Source organism: Anser cygnoides, chromosome 2 (assembly GCF_040182565.1).
Source record: "Anser cygnoides isolate HZ-2024a breed goose chromosome 2, Taihu_goose_T2T_genome, whole genome shotgun sequence".
NCBI lineage: Eukaryota > Metazoa > Chordata > Aves > Anseriformes > Anatidae > Anser > Anser cygnoides.
The window spans coordinates 128,654,385-128,676,578 of record NC_089874.1 but is presented as its reverse complement, the minus strand read 5'-3'; the positions used below and the strand labels follow the sequence as shown (position 1 = coordinate 128,676,578).

Genomic DNA, 22,194 nt, shown 5'->3' with positions numbered 1-22,194 from the left:
TATCATCATGTGGTACCAGCTCTGCTACACTGTAATATGTGAAGGACTGTTTTTTACTTATTTTTTTTCCTTACACCTAATCTCTGCCGTTTGCCAAAAGAAAAAAGAAGGTGGGGGTGGAATAGAGTGGGGAGGGGAGGCCTACTGCAGTCCTCAGAAATACAGATTCTGGTGAGTTTAAGTGGCAGAGGAAAGGGGGTTATCAATATTTCTAGTGCATTTATTTCTATCAGATTATTTTAATCTAAATGATTTAACCTATCCAATACTCTTAACAGTCCCTTTCCAGAACAGTTTTGTTTCGTCATTATTCACAATGGTGTCATATCATGTACGAACACACTATAAGAAGGCACCTAAGATTTTCCTGACTCTTTTCTCGTGAAAGCAAGAAATGCCAGAAATCAAGGATGAGACAGTCCAAGTGACCAAAGGCTCATTGCCAGCGGGTGGCCACAGATAGGAAAACACCCAGGGGTTCTCAGAAGCAGTTCCTTTGCTTTATGTCTAAGCACTGTATAATATCATTGACCTTATAACCTCTACCAAGGAAAGAGTTCAGAGGAAATTTGACTGCAGAATTGCAGATCTGCAGACAGTGGAAGATCCTGTACATTTGGGTACATTTTAATTTTTACAACTGATACTTTAATTTTCACTAACAGTGAATTTGCAAGACCATGTTGGTCTACCTGCACGTGGTACTTTCATTAATTCCTACAATGAGTCATCTTCTGATTTATCGTTGTAGAAGGAACAAATTCCTGTTATAATAATTGAAATGAGATTTCATGTTTATTAAAATAATCTATTGTGTAATATTCAAAGTTTTTTTAAAAAGATTGCAGTATAGACCCAACATTTGCATACTTACTTGAAAAATAATTAAAGAATGTTGCTCTGTGTATAGAACTTGTAACAAAAAATTGTTCGTTTCATTAACTTAAAATGTAGAATATGTATTTTATATAGTGTTATTATTATTTTCATTAGTTCTTCCTTAAACACAAATATCATTCACTGAATAGAAAAAATAATATAGTCCATTACCTGATAGGAATTGTAAACCCTCTTGATTTGAAAGTTCCAGGATGTGTGAATGCCCCTTACCTTTGGAGTTGTGTATACTGGGATACTATATTATATTATATTATTATATTATTGCTATAATATATTGCAATATGTAACTCCAGAAACCTTAAATCATTCTTGCCTGTAATTTTCAAACACAGCACTTGAAACTGTATGTACTTTTAATTTACTGATAGTTGAAGTGGCAGAGGAAGGGGTTATCAGTATTTCTAGTGTATTTATTTCTATCAAATTATTTTAATCTGTATGATCTTATTTACTGGTAAATAAGACAGTATGAAAATCATGTGATAGTAAAAATGTGCTCCCAGAGGCCTTGGAACAGAAACGAGCCCACTGTTTCTCAGTACTGTTTCAAGCAGATTGCGGGCTTGTGTTTTTCCTTTTAAATACAGAGATCATGGAAAAGTTGTGCAGCTGTGAGCTTTGCGTGCTCTGTTAGCTCAGTCTCTTCACACACCTTGATCCTGGCCATTACTCACCGCACCTTTGTAAGGAGTCCCTTGTCTTTGTCCAGAGATACGTTTTGTAGTGTATTAAAGTGTCTAGCAGAGAAAAAGCAGAAATGATTTCATTTGTGTCTTCAAACTTCACAACCAAGAAGCAAATATACTAGTTATGTTTCTGTTGAGTCATTAAGGGAGGTTTTTTGATCTCATTTACAGTATTGTTGCACTGTAACTGTTTCATAGCTAGTCTCGATACTCCGTGATCTCTTACTGTGTCACTTAATGAGCACTGCTCTGTCATTTAATACATAGTTTTCTTTACTGCAGAAAAAGCAGCAGCAGCTAATGAAGATGAAGTGCAAAAGGCAGATGTATCATCTACGGGTCAGAGTGTCATCGACAAGGACGCACTTGGACCAATGATGCTTGAGGTGAAGAGCACAAAACTCCTTTATTTAAGCCAGTTCTGTGCCCCTATGGATGAAATGAAGTGAAAAAGTGCAGTTGGAGGTTTCTATAAACGAATGGTCAAGCAATACAAGCCACCCTGGCAATTTAGGATTATGGCATTTATGAGTGGGCAGCACATTTCTGTTGGGTTTGGTGTTGAAACTCTCTTTATCTTAGGGGGGATGAGGGGGGAGACAGAGAGACACAGGAAGAGAGAATTCAGCTGCTTTATTACACAGTCTTGTGTGTCTATACGTGCATGTTTTATTTGTGTTAAACCATGACAGATTTGGAAGAGCTGCTGTACCTTACAATTAACTGACAGATGCAGTAGTGCACACATGAATAATGCTTCCTTTAAAATTGTGTGTCATTGCTATACAGTTTTAATGATTTATTATTTCAGCATTTCTAGCTTTACTCTTTTCCCTCTAGAATATGTAAGGAATCCAGCAGAGCTTTTCAAGATACATATTTCATTTTTTTCAGTTAAGGTTTCTGCCTGATTCTAGCTGTTATCCTGATATCCAGAAAGGCTGCATGATTAAAACCTAGCTTCTAAATGCAGTAATAGTAATGTTGTGTAGGTATTTTATTTGGGATCCTGATGTCGTATGCTACTGTCCTTTGGCGCTACTGTTCTATCTGCATAAACTCACTTGCAAATTGTTTATTCCTGTTCTGGCAGTGGGCTTTACCTGTAAGGAAGAATAAATGTTGCTTCAGACAAAATAAAACACAATCCCTAAATCTAGCTAAAGGTACTAACTTTGGCTGAAGCATAACTATTCTGTCATTTCTGAATGCTGCCGTAACAAGATGCATGTTGTATCAGTTTTAAGTATTGATGAAAACATAATTTTAAGTACCATGTATGAAATAAAGGCTCCAAAGGCATACTACTAAACATAAGGAAGATTAGACAGGTTGGAGTGAAAACATTCTGCTTTGAAAAGCTGGGGTAACAAATTAATTGATTTAATTTAATATTTATTATACATGCTCACTGAATTGAATGTTGTTGTTTTTGCTGTCAAAGTTAAACATCCACCTCTTTTACAGCTATGTTATAACTTATCTTTTAGTTCCTATTAATTTAATTGTAAGGACCTATTTTAGTCACAGGGAAAATAAGGATAAGATTTTTTATTCCTAGCTTGTCTTGGATGATTAGCCACCGCAGCAAACATGACATGTAAAATCACCAGTCTGTTCCGTTATTCCATTTAGTTTATTTTTCCTTCACAGTATGGAAGAAATGAATAGCATTGCATATTAACAATGAAAGATTGTGGAACTAAATTAATAAACTGTGGTCCTCTTGCAACAAGAAACTTAAAAGGACTGAAAGTTGGTACAAATTTACTGTGAAAAGACTACAGATACTTTCTTTGTGTCTTTATCTCTTTAAGGAAATGCAATTAAGTTATTTCATCTTTACAAAAGCCCTTTATACAACCTCTTAAAAAATCTACCCTTTTTACATTGCCAAATAGTAATAAAAATGGCAATGCTGATGAACGCTTTCTGACTTGATTTGGTTTAGAAACGTAATTGTCTGTTTTTATTAAAGAATAAAACTGAAGAATCCTCAAACTAGCAAGTGTTTCCAGCTGAAGAAACTGAGTAAAATTCATCATGCAGCTGCCTCTGAGGAATATTTTAACATATTTCATGGTTAAAGCAGAAAAGTAGATATAGAGGGAGCATAAGAAATAGTCAAGAGAGAGCTGGCAAGAGTTCAGAATGAACACAGATTTATTTTCTGTTCCAATATATCATCAAAAATAATATCTGTTCTTGTTTTCTCTTTCAGCATGTTGCCCATTATTTGTTCCCCCATTGTACCAATAGCTCTGAGGAAAAGTGTGCAGGCCTTCATTATTGTTCTAGTTGTTTATTGTGGTGGAATACGTCTGGGAACAGAATTAAGAAATCATTGCAAAAGTGGAAGCTTCTAAGAGATTTAAGTGGCTTGGTGCATTAACTTGCTCAAAAGCCTTCTGCTTACCTAAAATACTATTTTATTATGGCTTTTGCCTCTGAATAGAAAGAAATGGGAGACCGGCCTATAAGGCATGTTCCTCTGTCTGTATTACTCTAAGCTCAGATGACCATTTCTGTGGTCAACCCAAGAAGCAGCTGTGAGGAAGCAGCCCAGAGCTATTCCTTGCCAAATTAAGTTGCTGTAGTAGGAAACAGTAGGGAAAACTGAAGATTATTGTGGGATGCCAGTAACGCTAATAATCTCTTGCCTGCCCTCTCTGCCTTTGAAAGTCTTCTTAGGACTGCGATAAACATCTGCTATGGCTTTGGTTTTGCAATCCCTTTGAATTGATGTAAGCGTGGACTGTGGCCAAACAGAACGGTTCAGCCAAACCCACACCCTTCTGCCAGCTTTAAAAGCCCTGTGGTTCCACAGCAGGCCAGTTCGGGTGACTGATGTGGCTAGCATCTCATTTTTTTTCTTACATTAGTTTTCGGTCAGCTCATCTGCCTGGTCTAGCTCTTTATATCCTCAGAAATGCTGCTGAGAAGAGGGAGTTGTTGTGGTGTGGAGGGGACTAAACCAAAGAGGCTGTGCTTACATTGGCTTCAAGCAGTGGTGAAATGCAGTTTAACACAGCAATCCATAGCAGAGATGCTGATAGAAATTAACTTGAGAGCCTCAATTAATTGAATCTTGTAAATTGTTCTTAGTTAAACTAAATACTAGTCACCAGGAAAATGGCATGGATGTCCTGAAAGCATATGGGAAGGGGAGAGCTTGCTACAGTAATTAATTAGCAGGAGGAACCAAGAATGACCATAAACAAAAAGAAGCAATGATAAGAAAGAAAGAAAGAGAGAGAGAAAGAAAGAGAGAGAGAAAGGAAGAAAAAGAAGGAAAGAGGAAAGAGGAGAAGAGAAGAGAAGAGAAGAGAAGAGAAAGAGAAGAAAACAGAAAACAGAGAGAAGAGAAGAGAAGAGAAGAGAAGAGAAGAGAAGAGAAGAGAAGAGAAGAGAAGAGAAGAAAAGAAAAGAAAAGAAAAGAAAAGAAAAGAAAAGAAAAGAGAAGAAAAGAGAAGAAAAGAAAAGAGAAGAAAAGAAAAGAAAAGAAAAGAGAAGAAAAGAAAAGAAAAGAAAAGAAAAGAAAAGAAAAGAAAAGAAAAGAAAAGAAAAGAAAAGAAAAGAAAAGAAAAGAAAAGAAAAGAAAAGAAAAGAAAAGAAAAGAAAAGAAAAGAAAAGAAAAGAAAAGAAAAGAAAAGAAAAGAAAAGAAAGAAAAAACAGAAAAGAAAAGACAGAAAAAACAGAAAAGAAAAGACAGAAAAAACAGAAAAGAAAAGACAGAAAAGATAAGCCAGGGATTAGAATTTGTGATAATTAACAGGAGAAAAATGATCTAGATTATCTTTGTTTAAAGGCAGTCATGAAAAGTATGTTCTTGTGCATTTATTTATGCTTTCATTATTTTGTAATTTACAAACAGCGCGCACAGAGCATTTGGCAATCATTAGCTCAGGCACTCTGCTCTTAACGCTGTGTGTCCACCACTGCTCCCTGGAACAGCAAAGGTACCTGATTTAGCCTGGGGAGGACTCCTGGGGATTGCGGGGTCCCACCTCCCACGCAGAGCAGGTCCCGAGCAGGTGGCCCGGGGTTGAGGCCAGCCCCGTTTTGAATGGCTCCAGGGGAGGAGATTTCACAGCTTCTTTGGGCAGCCCCTTCCCACATGTGACCACCTTCATGGCGATTTTTAATTTTTTTTTAAACGTAGATCTCCATGAAGTTTCCTGAGGTGCAGCCTGTGGCTGTTCTGTCTTGTCCTTCCCCTGTGAACCTCTCTTTATGCCCCCGGTAGGTGGCCGAGGAGAGAAATACCATCTCTGCTTGGCCTCCTCTTTTGCACCGTCTGGGTCTGCCAACTGCTCAGTAGTGCGCAGCATTTTTAATATGTATCTGTAGCCTGAGTCCTTGACAGCTGCCTGTTAACACCAACATGTAAGTCGCATTGAACGCAAGTTTGGTCATATCAAAAAATGCCACGTGCCTGTATATGCTTGCTGTGGCAGCTTCTCCTTGTAAAGCTGTTTGAGTTCAGGCTTAGTACGGATCCATTCGCTTTTAAATCTGTTAAATCATGTGTTACCAGTTTTTCTGATTTGCCTCTGTTCCTGGAGACACAATATAGTAGGTTCTGGTTTGAGACTGAAATGCAAACTAACAACTGTTTCAGTGATTTCCCACCACCCTTTGGAGAGAGGTGAATAAATCAGGCAAAGCTGCAGAAGTCTGCAGGGGTTAATTCTTAATTGAATGGTTAGATCAAAAGCTTTGGTGCTTTAAGTTTAAATCCTCCTTATCTGCTCATATGACATATAGACAGAGGGATGTACTCTGAAATATTTCTAGCTTGCACAATCATGCTTACATCTTAAGAAAAAGAAAGTTTGCATGAGAAGTTTTACTGATGCTCAGATTTTTACTTTATGCTGATCACGTAGAAGTAGTGTAATATTTGGCTTAGCTTTCAGATAGCGTACAGCAGGTAGCTGAAAGAATCCTTTAGCCGTGTTGTCTCTGTCATAAGAGATAATAGGGGAAACCATCAGCATAATTTAAGAAATGCCTAATTTAAATACTTCCTTGCAAAAGTTGTAAGTCCTTTAGAATACCATGGAGCTGAGATGAAAAGGTGAAATTAAACTGGTGTCAAATAAGGAAATGAAAACAGCCCTGTGAGCAGGGACTAAAGCTGCAGGATCCTCTGCACACCTCGCTGCTGCCCTGCTTGCTGCCTGCCCTCAGCCTTAGGGCAGGCTGGGCTGCCTTTCCCCTCCCTCCTTTGTAACCCTGAGGTTCTCACATTCCTGGCTGCATGGGGTCAAGATGCATTGCTGGGGATGCAGAGAGAGCCTTTCTTGTAGGAAATCCTATAATGTTTTCCTGGGCTCCAGGATCAGTCTCCCTGTGGTGAAAGGAGGAGTGAACAGGCTCTGTGTTTAGCAGAACTGCCTTCTAGTCCAGGTTTCCTGCTTCATAGGCAGGCAGATAGGTAGCAGCCTCTTCCCTTTTCAAAATTTATTACTGTTATTGTTGTTGGTGCTGGATTTTTATGTTTGTTTCCATCTACGGATTTCATCATTTTGCAAGGTGTGCATCTTTCTGTGCGTTTAAACTGGTTTGATATAAGTAAGATATGATGTTCAATATGAATTGTGGACTTTGCTATGACAAGAATATAAGAACTGGAATGGATGCAGAAAGATTCAGAAATAACTTCTGAAGTGTGAGTTTATTTATTGGATATCTTTTTGTTTCTCCCCCCATCGCCTTTTTGTTTTTCCCCTCAGGCCCTGGATGGGTTCTTCTTCGTAGTGAACCCAGAAGGCAATGTTATGTTTGTTTCTGAGAATGTGACACAGTACCTAAGGTACAACCAAGAAGAGCTGATGAACACAAGCATATATAGCATCCTGCATGTAGGGGACCACAATGAATTTGTCAAAATCCTGCTGCCAAAATCTTTAGGTATATATGTTTTCCTCTTACACCTTTATTTATTTAACTTTGGTTTCATAAATCAGCATTTCCATAACTTTAGTTAAAGCCCTTCCACTGCTTATGGTTTCATCATATTCTATTTATTTTTAATGCATTATATCAGCTGTATGAATGATTTATATTTTTCTGAAAAGCATCCTCCACTTTTCAGTCTTGTCTTATTTGTTAACTGATATTTTAAATGGATCTTTAGAGTGAATCAGTAAAAGACAGCATTTAGCTCTGTTAGCTGTCAGTCTTCTAGGCTGGTTATTCTAAAAATGTCTAAAAAGGATGGGGATATCTTATGCAAAATCAGAAAGCTCCTTATGCTATTTTTTTTCTGTGTTTTTTGTCTTACCAATATTTACCCTTCTCTTTCAAAAAACATTTTAGTTGCAGCCATTTTTGCATTCATATTAATACTGGTTTTAAAGTCATTATTTTTAGAAGAGGTGCAAAGAAAACGAAAGTCAATACAGAACTCCTCATTTACTCACAGCAGTTTAAAAAGTATTATGTAATTCACTTTAGCATTTTATGACTTTGTGTATAAACCCCTGAAGAATTGAAAATGTAACACTTTTAATGGCTAAGCCCCATAAATTACTGCCTTTATTGCATTTTATGACTGAAGAGGGCAAGTGAAGAGTATTTTAAATATGACCCTTCTATTTCTTTATGTGGTGTTACATTAATTTGCTCTGACTGATGTCCACTACCTATATTTGTGCATGGCAGGATTTTGTTTCCTTTTTTACTTATCTTAAGCACTGTGTTAGGGTTTAGTTTTATCCACCCAGGTCATTGTCATCCCTTCAGTCTTTCCCATTGCAGCTGGGACTCTGTGTTTCAATATATTCCTGATTGCATTGCTTTTTGTTTTATAAAATCCATATCAGTTTATTATCTTTCTATTTCTAATCTGGACACAGACTTTTACACACTGTTGTTGTCTCTTTTGTATTAATCAGTTTTTAATTCAATGGACAGATTCTACATATTGCCTTTTTTCTTCTAGGCACATAAGTTAACCTATCTCTACCCAGTAGGGTTTTCACTGTACCTCCATCACCTTTACATAAAACCAATATTTAGAATTTTACTCTGCTTTTCTACTGCTGCCATTATAAGTTGCTTAAAAAAGACACAGTGGCTGAACAAATTAGACATCAATGTTTTTAAAACATAGAATGTTACAAATTACCTTGTTATGTGCTGGTTTGAGCTCTAATATTAAAAATAGATCGTTGTTATTAAATTAGCTTGATTTCTGATCAGTTTGCAAAGCACCTTGGTTAATTTCCCATGGATGAGCCGTAGAAATGATTGCTACCAGATTTATCTCACTGTATGATCTTTGCTTTGTTCAGTGAATGGGGGATCTTGGTCTGGTGACACTCCTAGGCGTAACAGCCATACCTTTAATTGTCGGATGCTGGTAAAACCTCTTGCTGATTCTGAAGAAGGCCATGATAACCAGGAAGCACATCAGAAATATGAAACTATGCAGTGCTTTGCTGTTTCTCAACCAAATTCCTTCAAGGAGGACGGTGAAGGTAATTACCACTTTCCGTTTGTGTTATTACTTTCTCTTTCCTTGCTATCTCAAATAGTTACATGATGGCAGTTCTGGTTGATAAAATGGCCTCTGAATTCTGAAAAAATAAAAAGGTGTAAGGTGCAAGTTTTCCCTTTTTCATTTGACTGTAGAAGTTTGTTTTCATGTTGGATTATGAATGCATTCGCTAACATATACCCAATTTGTTCTGTTATAATGGTTTGAGAGTAACTCCATTTACCTAAATGAGATATCCTGATTTTATACCCCTGTAATTGTAAGAAGAATGTCACAGACTGGGAGAAAAGTTTAAATTGGCAATCTGAGAATGCAAAGACAATTGTGATTCACCATTTCCTTTACCATTTTACTACTTCAGCAGGTAAATTTCCTTAGATTGTATTTCAAGCATTCAGATAAGTAAAAATGGTTTATTATGAAGCTGCTTCCCCAGGGACAGCAAGCATTTGGGTCATGTTTAAGAAATGTGGCTTAGAAGGTACAAAGCAGTGAATGTTGAAGAAACTTGATCTCTGTGCATGCACTGTATTCCTTTTTATTATTTATTTTTCAAGAGGTTGAGCTACTACAGGTATACGCATAAACACATGCCAATAACTATGGGTCATGGTGGAGTCCTTGAATAATTTTTCCTCTTTGAAAGAAAACAAACACATCTCTCCTGTGATGTTTAATGTTATAGGAAATAGTGAAGATGTAAAACCACTGAGCTCTATGTATCCTTTTATTGGTATGAAGTATTATTTTTGGTCCAAAAAGAATTAAACAGTGTACTAAAAATATTTCTGAATTATTTTTGGAAACAAAACCTTCATTATCTATACAAATTACTAAAGTAACATTTTTGTTTAAGATTTGCAGTCTTGCTTGATTTGTGTTGCAAGAAGAGCTCCAATGAAGGAAAGACCACTTCTTCCTTCATCAGAGAGCTTTACTACTCGCCAGGATCTACAAGGTATTGTGAAAGACATTTTTTTTTAATACCTTTGTTGGGTTTTGTTTGTTTGCTTGTTTCCCCAAGGGGGAAATTGCTGTAACAACTGTTTTATCTAATCTCAGGCAAAATAACTTCACTGGACACAAGTAGCATGCGAGCAGCTATGAAACCTGGCTGGGAGGATTTGGTAAGAAGATGTATTCAGAGGTTCCATTCGCAGCATGAGGGAGAAATATCTTTTGCCAAGAGGCATCACCAGGAAGGTTAGGTTTCATATTTTTAGCACTTTCTATATTTAAACTGTTTGTCATTTGTATCTATTGGTTGTGTTCTCTTTGTTATGTCTACATGGAACACTTACAGACTACTGACAATCACTTTTTTAAGCTGATTTCCCTAACGCACTGATGCGTCTCTCTAGAGAGGTTTTACACCATTCCCCCTGTTTGTTTTAGCCTTCTTGTTATAACTGTGCTATATTGGAGGTTGCTTTAAATCTTGAAATTACTGCAGTTATTTTAGAAAGCAAGACCTTTGCATGTTGTCTCCCCATACGTTCATTACACGGTATTCTTCAGAATCTCAGCTTACACATTGAGTTCATTGACCTGCATTCCATTTCTCTGCAAAAAGAATGGACTTTTACTGTCACATTTCCTGTGAGAAACACTCTCTGTGAATTATCAAAGATGCAGCACTCATGCTATCAGCAACCCTACATTGTTGTACCGTATCTAGCAGATAAGTGTTATAGGATTCACCACAAGCACTTCTACTCAGTCAAGATTATGGAAGGTAAGCTGTAGGAAACTACTGCATTGTGAAAGGTTCCCCATGAGGTTTTTGTGGTAGTGACTGGGTGGGGATTTTTCTTTTCATTAACCCCTGTTACTGTTAATTCTAATAAAACAGGTCCAAATTACTAAAAACCAATAACCCTTTATAAACCACTGGAAAGTACTTTCAAAATCAGTTGAGAATAACCAGAACATTTCCAGTGAAGGAGCATTAGTCTTTGGTTCATATTTGTAGAACAGGATTTACAGGTGGTTGTAACAGCCATTAAACAACTGGCATGCTGTCTGGGATACTAAATTGTAGTTGGAGTCTCAAAGGATTCCACCAAATATACATACAAGCACACACACACCTTTAATCATGCAGTTTTCGTTCAATATTTGTTAATATGTTTTTAATTCTTTAATATATCCTGCCTTCATGAAACCTTCATGTTGGGAATTTGGGGGCACAAAAGTACTGTAGTATTTAATATAACAGCTTTTGGGGTATATACAGGAGCAGTGCTAAAAGCTCACAACCTTATGCTGTGATTTCAGACAGCTGAAGGAGGGTAGTATGCAATTCAAGTTGCAGTAGGGATTTAGAGAGAGAGCAGTTTCAGGTAAGGATCGTTCTGCACAGGTGTGATTTAGGTGTTTCTGTTGTGGCATCCAGCCATGTGTTACTTCAGTCCTCTTCAAAGGATTCCTGACCAAATTAGCAGCTCTTGCACTCAGTGCTGAGGCTTGAGTGCCTCTTCTCTCAGCTATGTGTGAACTGATAAAAATATACATGTTTGGAGGTTTTAACTGTATCATTTTTCAGGAGAGGCTTAGGATAGGCATATAAACTGTGAAGTTGGTTGAAATGAGGGGGCTCTTCTTGTGGAAGTGAAGAGAGTAAGTGATAAGAGGATGAGGAAAAACCTGTGGAATTGCTTTGCTGCAAAGGATCCAGTACTAGAGATGAATAATGGCTGAAATGTTTCCATCCTGTGGTATGGAGAAGAAAAACAAGGCATATCTTGAGCAGTAGCATCTTTGCATTTGACAGAGGAATCCCTTGCATTTTTTAAGTCACTTAGGTTTTTATTATGGTTTGGGAATAGAAGCAAATTAAGTAGAAGTCTCCTACATGTAATGCGGTGATACAGTGGGAAAAAAATGGCATTAGCTTGACAAACAAAAAACAACAACAACAACAAATCTTTTGAATTAACTCTCCATATAAAGTGCAGAATATATGGCAAGTTTTTATTGGCCACAGTCAGAAAAATAGCATTTCCTCAAGAGGAATATGGAAACATTCTTGTTTGCTTAAAGAATTAGTTTGGAAAATGATTTAAGTAGAGATTTCACTTGTATCCTGTTGGCATTGAGTATTGGAATTTCCTGATGTGGTATATGCTAAAGTTAAGAGCTTTGGACCTTCTGGTGCCCAAAGGTTAAACTGAAACAATGACATACCTAACAGTGAAATTTCGCTTTGTATTGTTTCACAGTTGTAGGTTTTTGTTTTTCTTTACATTTTTACTCTGAAAACCCCCTCTGGTTGTTTAAATTGTGCTTCCTGTTTTCTCACTGCCTAAATAATACTTTAAAACCTTGCAGAACAATATATAACAGTGGGGGGACAGGGAAGGAAAGCAATCATAGCCAGTCCTGCAAGTCTAAAAATCTGGTAGCTCAGTAGTGGAGGCTGTTTAATAGAGCCACGCTTGGAAAACAGTCATTTCATTATTACAGGAAAAAAATAACATAAACAAACCAGAAAAGGCAACAAAATGAAGATCAGATAATAATAATAATAAAAAAAGAAAGAAAAAGAAAAAGAGGAAACATGAAAAATAAAAGTATTTGTAGTGTTTTATTTCTATTTTTTCCCCTAAACAATTACATGGACATTCTGAAATGAAGTATTTGCCTCCTGCCATACCTTCAGTCCTAACGTAATAGCCTTTGGACTTTGAAAATGTTCAGGCTTGTTTCACTGATGGCAAGGTTTCAACAGTAGAATCAACGTTTGAAGATTAGCTTTTTCCTAACATGATTTTCCATTTTAATGAAAGAAATGTTGCTGGGGGTTACAGGAGTTAAATAACTCGATTTGGTGAAGTTCAGATTTACACTGAGAACTTAAGGGCTGCAGAATATGTGCAGTGAAATAAGCCCCAAACCTGACATGCAGTCACATCTAATACTGGAGGAAGGTAGCACAGACACAGTTTTAGTTTAGGTAATTTGTTTGAGCTGTATATGTTTGTATTTGTTCTTTAAAAAGTAGTAATTTGTTACTCCAGCTGTTCTTATTTCTAATTGTTTCTATGTAAGAGATTTATGTACTTTTTAAATTAAAGAATTATTGAGAGTAACTGCTATAAGATAATGTAAGCAAGCAATAAGGAGTAGAAGGTAGACACTAATGGAAAAAGATGATCTAGAAACTAAAGGCATTTATATTAATCATCTTGATGTAGGTGATACAGATGAAAAATGTATGAGCAACAAAGGAGTTAGATGAAAAGTGATATGGACATCAAGGGCTTCTTGACCCACTCCTGAAATAATTTGTATTTCATAATATCTGCCCTATTATTACTGTCACTTCTCATAAGTTTTCTTTTGATCACCCTACAGTATGTGAGTTCCTTTATTTTATATGCATCATCACCTCTATTTATTTCCAAAATTATTCTTCTGTTTTTCTGAAAAATTGTGCGGTGTCTGTGGTATCAGTGCTGATGGATTTAGAACATCAGACACTGAGTGACTAAGCTATCTGTATTAGAGTTTCTCATTAATTCTGTTGTTTTGCTTGCTTGCAGTGCTGAGGCAGGGACTAGCGTTCAGTCCTGTTTATCGGTTTTCCTTGTCTGATGGCACTATAGTTTCTGCCCAAACGAAGAGCAAGCTCATCCGTTCCCAGACTACTAGTGAACCTCAGCTTGTCATCTCCCTGCATATGCTTCACAGGTAATTCTCACCAGCTCTTTCTCCTCCTGCAGAGTGCGGGTGGAACAAAAGTACAAAATTGCCAAAGCAAATAGATTGGTTTAGGCTGATGGACATTTCAGTTGACCTAGAACTGATAGCATGAAAACAAAATAATTTTTTTAATCAACGCTTACCACAGGAAAAGACTTATTTCAGTACTACAGCAGGAAAATATTTCAGTATTACAAGCAGCATGCTGGATTTTCACATTAAGATCTTCCATTAAACATACAAAATTTTCTTTAATCTCACGTTCTTAATTTCAGTATTTTAATTTCCTATATTTTTCATAGTAGGCACAAGAAATTTTCTGGATGTAATTAAATCTCAAAAACTTTGGTGGATTAAAGTCCTGTAGTTCAGAATCAGTTAGATGTTGGGCTTGGGTCTCTTTAATGAATATATTATGACTATTAAAACTGCATTTTAGACAAACTGCATATTTTAACTCCTTGTCTCTCTTCATTCCTTCTCTTTTCTGGTACACGCATACAATTCTGTGAAATGCCACCACTATCAGTTAAAATAAATAAGAAAAAATAAAAACAAAAAGCACAGGCAATAATATGTTAAAGTCAAGGATAAGTAATCACAGACCTCAGAATTTCAATGTAAAATGAGGTTATTGCATGTACCAGTACACTTGTGTCAGATTTTATTTCAAATTTTATTTGCTGATTATAATTGCAATGCTGTTTCCCTATATCCACACTATCAATTTTTTTAAAAGGAAGAAAACATTTCTAAACATAATTAAAACTGAAACCATTTTACAGAGATTGTATATTTGGAAAACCAAAAGCTGCCTGAAATTTGTTTAGTCTGGATTAGTGAAAATATATGATATTTCATGAAGTGCTAAATTTGAAGTTTAAAAATGCACTATTAAGTTAAAACTTATACTTACAAATAAAATAGACTTCCTTGTGCTCTTTTTTTTTTTTTTTTAACAGGGCACTGATAATATCTAAATTGTAGTAAGGTTTTAAAGATCTACCTCTCTATTTACTGTTAACGTTGTTCATCTTTGCCTTTATACCTAAGCTAACAAATACAGAGTAACAAGCTCCACTACTTGGTGTGCTTCAGTTCTTCCACTTGTCATGCTTTAGCAAAATGGGAAGCTTTATCTGCACTTATCTTGTGCAAGTAGGAATGTTTTTAATCTAATCGAAAATATATATTAGGAATGTTCCATTAGCATTTGTTTTTGGAAGTCCAGAGTTGATTTGATTTTTCTCAGAACCTAATTTTTTTTCTTCCTAATCTACTTGACTATGGCTCTTTTATAGCTTTTAGCATTTGGGAATATGCCTTATTTTTCTGATTTAAGTTTTAGCACAGAAGCAAAAAGTATATTGCATCCTTCCATACACTGATTAAAATCTCCTGGGGAAAAGAGAAGTGATCTCTAGCTGCTCTCGCAAGATTTTTTTCTGTATATATGCCTTTTTTTTTCTTCCATCTTACAGCCTTCAGCTCTAAGATCTGAGTTTCAGCTTGTATATGTATGGTGGTTTTCTTCTCTTTTTCGAACTGTCTGTGCAGGACTGGATTGCTAACAGATTATTCCCATTCTGGAGTAGTATCCAGTAGTTCTCTTGGCTCACATAGTTTTTTGGAGCATCATCAAAATACTCTGGCAGTATAGGAATGTGACTTTTTAAACTTTCTTTTGGCTATGAGCTTGGTGGACAAATAGCCCAATCCACTCTTGTGGTGGGGCTAGATCATAGACTTTCAATGCTCCATTGAACAGCTGTCTACAGCTGTCTTGTAAAACACACATTTGTTAGGGTTTAAGATGAGATTTCTCTGTTATGAAAGTTAGCTCTTGCCGAATTGTAGAGGAAAGATATACATTAAAGGGAGAGAGTCTGAAATTATAACCTATCTGCATTTCTAATGACTGTCATTTAGATGAGATCTAATTTTGTTTTTCCTCTATTCTACTGATTTGTTAATGAGCTACTGAAAAACCATACTGTTAATGCTCAGCCATGTTAGTAGTTGCATATCACTTTTGTCAAATTGTCAATTTGTTTTTAATCGTAGGTTTGTTGTGTTATTTTCAAGTGAGGTTTGGGGTTTTGCTTCTTTTTCTGTAATGTAATTGCAAGTTGGCCACTGTCATTTTAGCTAATGGGTTGTTTTTCTTCCCCTTGCCACATAGAGAGCAGAATGTCTGTGGAATGAATCAGGATTTGACTGGACAAGGAATGGGAAAGATATTGAACCCCATTAGCTCCAGCAGCCCTGCCCATCAGGCCATGTGCAGTGGGAACCCAGGTCAGGATATGACCATCAGTAGCAATATAAATTTTGCCATAAATGGCCCAAAGGAACAAATGGGCATGCCAGCAGGCAGGTTTGGTGGTTCAGGGGGAATGAACCATGTGTCAAGCATACAAGCATCCACTCCTCAGGGTAGTAACTATGCACTAAAAATGAATAGCCCCTCACAAAGCAGCCCCGGCATGAACCCAGGGCAGCCAAACTCAATGCTTTCCCCAAGGCATCGTGTGAGCCCTGGAGTGGCAGGCAGTCCTCGAATCCCACCTAGTCAGTTCTCCCCTGCAGGAAGCTTGCATTCGCCCGTGGGAGTTTGCAGCAGCACAGGAAATAGCCATAACTACACCAACAGTTCCCTGAATGCGCTTCAGGCCCTCAGTGAGGGCCATGGAGTTTCTCTAGGATCATCGTTGGCTTCACCTGACCTAAAAATGGGAAATTTACAAAATTCCCCTGTGAATATGAATCCTCCCCAGCTAAGCAAGATGGGAAGCCTGGACTCTAAAGACTGCTTTGGACTCTATGGGGAGCAATCGGAAGGTACAACTGGACAAGCAGAGAGCAGCTGCCATTCAGGAGAACAGAAGGATAACAGTGAGAGCAGCATGCCACCGGTTGTCAGTGGCGAGAGACCTGATGGACAGAATAAGCTGCATGACGGGAAAAGCCAGACAAAGCTCTTACAGTTGCTGACCACCAAATCGGATCAGATGGAGCCTTCGCCTTTGTCCAGTACCATGGGAGATGTCAACAAGGACTCCACGGGAGGGTTGCCTGGGTCTGGTTCGGCACATGGAACCTCGCTCAAGGAGAAGCATAAAATTTTGCACAGACTATTGCAGGACAGTAGTTCTCCTGTAGATTTGGCCAAGCTCACAGCAGAGGCCACAGGAAAAGAACTGAACCAGGAGTCCAGTAGCACAGCTCCTGGTTCAGAGGTGACTGTTAAACAGGAGCCAGCGAGTCCTAAGAAGAATAATAATGCACTACTTCGCTACTTGCTAGATAAAGATGATACTAAAGATATTGGTTTACCAGACATACCCCCAAAACTGGAGAGGTTGGACAGTAAGACGGACCCTTCAGGTAGCACAAAGTTGATAGCTATGAGGACGGAAAAAGAAGAGATAAGCTTTGAGCCTAATGAACAGGTAAGCAAATCTTTGTGTTGTGTGTAAATCAGGTGTTCATGGTCTGTGTTCCTTCTATCTTATTTTTTTCCAGACTTCCTCTGGCAGTAATTTCTTGACATTCAGGGCTGTTGATAAGCAAACTGCTACCTGTCTTTTGAAATCTGATCTTCACTTCATTTTCCAATTTATGTTAATAAGTTGTGGTCACCACTCTGTCTAAAAGAGCAGACCAGTTGTGTGATTGACAGACTATGCCTGGGAGGAGACGGATGGCACAGGCACTGAAAACTGGGCAACTTTTCCCAGCTGGTAGTCATACGAAGAGAAAATACTGGCAATTGTTGGTTGATGCTAAATTATCGACAGCTTTTCCCACAGGCTGTTGTTGAACAGCTAGATGCGCTCGTGGCCAAGCCCAGCGTAATAACTACACATCTCCCATGCAAAGCAGGGAGCTGTTTGAAAGGGCTGGTACCACCTTTGTATTCCTGGTCCTTGTACTATAGTTGACCTGCAAATTAAAATCAAGTCAAATAGGCTTCCCTTGTTTCTATGCCAATTTTTTTGTGGTGGTGATGGTGGTGTGTTTTGTTTACTTAAGAAGTTTTATATTCAACCCCAGCCCCCGTGGATGGTTAGTTGTTCAGTGCCAGTATCATGTCTCTCAGTATATTTCATGTTGCTTCCAGAATTTTTTAGGGTTCTGTGCAAGACTTCTTGCTACTGTGCCAACCAACATAATAATAAACTGTATGTCGTTAGGGCCTGTTCTAAAATGTGTCATCTCATAGCCCGTGCAGACTTCACTTCCAAAAAGCACCATGTTCACGTCACCAGGAATGCTCCCATTTTCAGAGCTTTGCAGGGAAAAGTGACGCTGCAGAAGCAATTTGCCACTTCAATATTGCTGTTTTATTTATAAAACGGGTAATTAGATTACCAATTTTAGTATAAGGCATTTTCTGGGGAGTTTATAACTAGCTAGAATTAATGTTCCTTAGCTTTGTCCTACACTATCAACTCCCAGTTGGTCATTAATCCCTAGGCAGTGCCGCGTGCATGAATCCTTCGTTCTTAAATCATGATCAGATCACACACTGTGTAAACGTTTCATGACTCTCATTTGTGGACACATCCTTCACTTTTAAAATATTATGTATTTTTAATGTGTGGAATAGGTCTGGGCTTGGACATTTTTGTGAATATATTTTATTTTTATTACTTGTGTATATAAATACGTAATTGTTAATATTTTCTATATTGCATCTTGAGGCTGAGGAGGGATATACAAAACTTTCTTAGCCCTATATCACAGCATTGGATTTTCTGGGGTGTTTTTGTTTGCTTGTTTGGTTGGTTTTGTTTGTTTTTACTTTTCCCTTGCAGCAGTCTCTAACCAGTGGGCAGTTCTTTCAACAATGCTCATAATCGCAAAACATAAAGGCCAAACATGCCACTGCAGTGTGGACGAAGCATTGTTAAAATTTTAGTTATCCAAGCATTCTCTAAGGTTGCTTTAATTCTTCCTTTTCTATAGAATTTAACAGGTATTGCCATTATGTAGGAGCAATTGTGGTTTTTAAATTCTTCCTATGCTTTAGGGGGAAAATGAGTCAAATTACGGTAATTTCTGCAGGGATTAATCCTCAAGCCTGGATATTAATTTAGTTCTGAATACAGCTAGTATTTTGTTGCTGCCTGCAGAGGGAGGGCACAGCTTTTCAGTGAGAATTTATACTTTGCTAGGCTAGAAAAAAGTGATATCAGGAAATTCACAGCTAAACTGGCTAGAATAAGCTTTTGAGACAGTCCTCAGTGTCTGATACTGCACGAGAATGTAGAATTTAGTAGTCACCAAAAAAATTACTTCTATGTAAGTAATTGAGAAGATCAAAATCATGGCCTTCAGAAGGTTTACTCTCCAAAAAATAAAAATTTTTAAAGAATTACAATCTTCTCTCTCATGATCTCTGTAGAGTAGACCAAAAATAGCTTAGCTGTGAACCCATTCATAATGGGCAGGTATTATCCCCTCTGGAAAGTAGCTATCTACAATTTAGTTTAAGCTAGTCCTACAAGCTTCTCTTATGGCTGGTGAAAAAGTACATAAATACTTGGTGGGGCAGCATTATGTTTTCCTGATAGGCATTTAAAACAGTGAAGGTAAGCTGCTGTCTAGTGACGTTTCTATTTACTACTGGTAGCCTGGACAGCTGGTTTAAACGAGCTGCCTTACTTTTTAGTGACCAAAGACAGGCAGGTTGTGTCTCACCCTAAATGTAAACGGGTAACTGTAAAGACTAACTTTAAAGAAAGAGGCTTCAGTTTCTTCAAGTATTGCCAACCTCAAACATTTGAAAACTGGGTCCCCAATTTTACGAACTTTTTAAAATGAATAGTCTGTTCATTTTTTATTTTTAGACTTCGTGTTTCTGAGGTCGAGGGAGGGATTTGAGGGGGCTGGAGTATGGACTGTGGATGCATTGCCTTTTCTTAAAGTCTGAAGACCGAGGTTTTCTCCCAGGAGAGAAGGGACTGGAGGTGCTGGAAGGGCCAAGAGCTGTTAAGGAAAACATGAAGCCCTGCAGGAGACGCGCTGGAGTGGTGAGGGCTGGAGAGCTGGGGCTTCCCCAGTGTTGAGGCAAGGAGAAGCCAGTTCCGCAGCTGCCTTGTAAGGCTGCTGGATAATGACAGAGGGGCTTTTGTTGTTCCTGTTGGTTTTAAATAGAGTTTTTAAACCTACTTAAAATGCAGTGAAACCTGGAGCTGAATAAACAAGAGAAATCCAACATGGAGTAGGAGAGGAAATGGTGGGGAATATAAAATAATGTAAGCATTTATCTAGCTGAAGGCCAGGCCTTTAAACAAATAACCACTTTACTCCAATTATAAAATCACTGAAAATATTTAGCATCAAAAACTCTTCGGCTTTGGAAGACGGTCTCCCACAGGAAGTGCTCATTGCCTAAATTTAGATCAAAGCTGGAACTATTTAGTACAAGACTAGAACACAGATTCTTGTGCTAAATTCTTCCATCCTCCTGTGTCCTTTTCCCTCCCCCCCTTCTTCCTCCCATATGTAAAAATTAGCTGTGTGCTTGTGTTACCTATTTTGCAGGTTTATTTAAGACTTCTTCTCCCCGAGGAATGTTGTATTTTTAAGTAATTAGTCACTTGAATGTTCAGTTTCTCTGGAAACTGCCGTGGAACGGCACTGGGATGGCCTCTGCAAGGGCCGTTCGGGGGCAGAAGAGCCATTACGTTTTCTCCTTTTACTTTTGGTGTGACTTTCTGAACAGGAAATGCTTTGAAGTGCACCACCGACCTAAAAATAGCACCCTTCTAGGTAGCGTGTTTAAACATACACTTCTGCAGAGACCAGCAACTGACAGGAAGCCTTTCTCAAATGGCAGAGAATATTTCCAGTGCCTCTGCACCTTTTTCCCTTCCTCGGAGTGGTGATGGTTATCGAGCTCTATCAGGCTGATTGTTATTCCAGTTCAGGCCGCTGTGGAGGAGAGAGGACAAGAGAGAGACCTGCCGGGGAGGCACTGGCAGGAGCAGGACTGCTGCTATCGAGGGGCTCTCCTTGCCCCTTACCTTAGCGGTCGCAATAACTGGATCTCTTTCATCTACTCCATCACAGACTTTAGGAAACAGTTGAGAAACCTGGTTTATCTGAGGCTGCTGTTCTTTGTCAGATCTGCTGGGACTGGCTGACAGCTCGGAGGGCAGCAGAGTGAAAGCATAGGGGAGCATCACAGAAATATCCCGTACTGGACAATGTTGTGTGTTACCTTGCAAAAGAAACATTCTGCTTTGCTGTATTATTTTGTGCTGCAAAACCCTTTTGTAAAATTGGGTGTGCATTTACATTCATGTTTCAGATAAAGAAACCAAGACGTAGAAACTTGACATGACTTACTCTCCGAGAAAGCACTTGGCATAGCATAAAATTAAATCCTTATCTCTAAATGTATTTGCCACTCATTTAGCCAGCAGACAATATAGACAACCTGTTTGTCTGAAAAGAACTTTGTAACGCTACTGTCTCCACCGGTGCTATTCCAGAAATCTTCATAAGCATGTACCTTTTTCTCCCCAGATTCAGAAACTGTTCTGGTGTTCCTCACGCATCTTGTCAACACTGCAGTCCTCTTGTTTTATGTGGAAACTAGTATCTTCCCAATACTAAAATATTTTCTTTACACACATCCTTATCATCCAAAAAGCTATTTCTTAATGTCCAGAATACATTGTATTAATGATGGACACGTGTTTCTTCTTGAAATTCTATCAAAACCCTAGAACGGGGCTTTCATTTTCTGGATAGCTTCTAATTAGAGTTCTAGAAAACAGTTTCCATAAGTTAGTAGTAGATTATCCTTATAATAAAACAGGATGTCTAGCCAACTGTATGTTTACTGCAGTCAGCAGGGAGAAAGAGACTATATTGGTTTCACTTCTGACTTACATTTCCCTCTTTTTAATCCTTTAATTTGTGGCCAATTGGGAGCAGAGATTAGGTTTTTGTTTTTCTTTCATGGCCAAATGTTTTGCCTGTGCCGAGGAGGTAGCTAATGAGCTAATTTGAAACTATACTTGCCTTATATAATCCCCAACTTGTGTCCCCACCTAAAGTCATCCTGTTGTAAGGAAAAAGTCCAAGGGGCCTCTATCGTGTGTGGTTCTAAGGGAAGTGTATACATGTATGAAGTTTGGAATAAAGCCTCGGTGCAAGCCTTGGGCATTGCCCATGGTGGAAAAGAGCTCTCCAGAGGGTGCAGGGTTTAGGACACATCCAGGCCTAAATCCACGGAAAGATCCCCTCAGTGGAATCTAGACTCTCACATGGCAACATCTGGAAACCAAACTTCATGCTTAGGTGTAACTGTACGTCAGTAGTGCTGAAAGAATTTTATTAATATTTGATTCCACCTCCTCTCTGTGATGGTGATAAGC

The 22,194-nt window shown here is 38.1% G+C and overlaps 1 protein-coding gene across 8 annotated transcripts in view; it reads left to right on the top strand.

Moving 5' to 3' along the window:
- NCOA2 (nuclear receptor coactivator 2) overlaps nt 1-22,194 on the top strand; it is a 202,746-nt gene that overhangs the window by 142,138 nt on the left and 38,414 nt on the right. For all 8 annotated transcript variants that reach the window (XM_013172477.3, XM_048077045.2, XM_048077042.2 and 5 more), the window contains 7 exons: nt 1,869-1,972; nt 7,326-7,503; nt 8,889-9,074; nt 9,951-10,052; nt 10,157-10,297; nt 13,639-13,786; nt 15,981-17,250. In XM_013172477.3, coding sequence (XP_013027931.2) covers nt 1,869-1,972; nt 7,326-7,503; nt 8,889-9,074; nt 9,951-10,052; nt 10,157-10,297; nt 13,639-13,786; nt 15,981-17,250 — 2,129 coding nt within the window. The remainder of the gene's footprint in view (nt 1-1,868; nt 1,973-7,325; nt 7,504-8,888; nt 9,075-9,950; nt 10,053-10,156; nt 10,298-13,638; nt 13,787-15,980; nt 17,251-22,194) is intronic.